Below are 1,208 nucleotides of genomic sequence, written 5' to 3'. Positions count from 1 at the left end.
CCCCCCGCCCAAGCCGGGCCGGCTCCGGCGCCCCCGGGAGGGCAGCCCCGGGCTGGCGCGCCGGGCGCGGGACGAGAGCCCGGCGCCCGGCGGGCTGGCGGGCGGAGCCCGGGCGGAGTGGAAGGGGAAGGCGCGGGGCGAGGGCACCCGGCGCCCGGGCCGGGACCGGCTGCTCAAGGCGCGGGCGCTGAAGATCCGGGAGGAGCGGAGCGGCATGACCACGGACGACGACGCCGTCAGCGAGATGAAGATGGGCCGGTACTGGAGCAAGGAGGAGCGCAAGCAGCAGCTGCTGCGGGCCCGGGAGCAGCGCCGGCGCCGGGAGCTCATGTTGCAGAGCCGGCTGGACTGGCAGCGGGAGGCGGGGGGGGCCCCGGGGGCCCCCGACCAGCTCAGCATCCTGGCGCTCAGCCACCGCAAGAGCCTCAAGAAGCGGAGCCGGCGCATCCTGGACAATTGGATCACGATCCAGGAGATGCTGGCGCACGGCGCCCGCTCGGCCGACGGGCACCGGGTCTACAACCCGCTGCTGTCCGTCACCACCGTCTGAGCGGGGCGGGGCCCCCCGGCTCCCCCCGCTGCGGGACAAGGCCTGGAGACTTGGTTTCTCCCCCATGTGCCAGGATTTGGGGGTGATCCTGCCTCCCCCACATCGCCACCATCGGAGGACACAGGGGTGCATGGAGACCGTGGGGCCCCCCACTTTTCCAGGACTGGGGGAGCCCCCATCCCGACACAGCAGGAAAGAGGGGGGCCCCTGGTGCTGCTCCTGGACACGCCTGACTGCAGAAGGGACCCCGGCTGCTGAGACAATGGGGAAATTTGGGGGGTCCCCCAATGCTGCTCCAGCCCCCCCTGCCCTACAGGGATCCCCCAGGATCGGAACCGAGGGCGTGAAACACAAAGACACTGAGTCAGGAGTGGGGGGGACAAATGCCCCTCCCAGATGCTCCCCCCCCCCAGGGTGGTTTTTATGTCGTGTCTGTGATTCGTGTCTGGTCAGTTCATCGTTTGTCTGAGTCTGGCAGGGGAGACACCTGCCCTCCTCTCCCCCCAGCAGATCCCGAGCCCCCCACTTCCCCCTGAACCCCCCGAACCCCCAGATCCCACTGCCCCCTCCCCCCAGCAGATTCCAAGCCCCCCACTTCCCCCTGAACCCCAGATCCCACCACCCCGAGCCCCCCACTTCCCCCTGAGCCCCCCGAACC

At 70.8% G+C, this 1,208-nt stretch overlaps 1 protein-coding gene across 1 annotated transcript; it reads left to right on the top strand.

Annotated features, from left to right (window-relative positions):
- Positions 1–45: 45 nt before the first annotated feature.
- Positions 46–876, top strand: LOC113408816 (PDZ domain-containing protein 4-like; the record flags this gene model as incomplete). The annotated part of the gene is made up of 1 exon (XM_026662228.2): positions 46–876. A coding segment is annotated over one exon (505 nt), but the record flags the coding sequence as incomplete, so codon positions are not given.
- Between the last annotated feature and the right edge of the window lie 332 nt (positions 877–1,208).

Source organism: Terrapene carolina, unplaced genomic scaffold (genome assembly GCF_002925995.2).
Source record: "Terrapene carolina triunguis isolate 2854851 unplaced genomic scaffold, T_m_triunguis-2.0 Scaffold24641, whole genome shotgun sequence".
Lineage (NCBI taxonomy): Eukaryota > Metazoa > Chordata > Testudines > Emydidae > Terrapene > Terrapene triunguis.
Note: the sequence above shows the minus strand (reverse complement) of the source record. Positions and strands in the feature narration are given on the sequence as shown.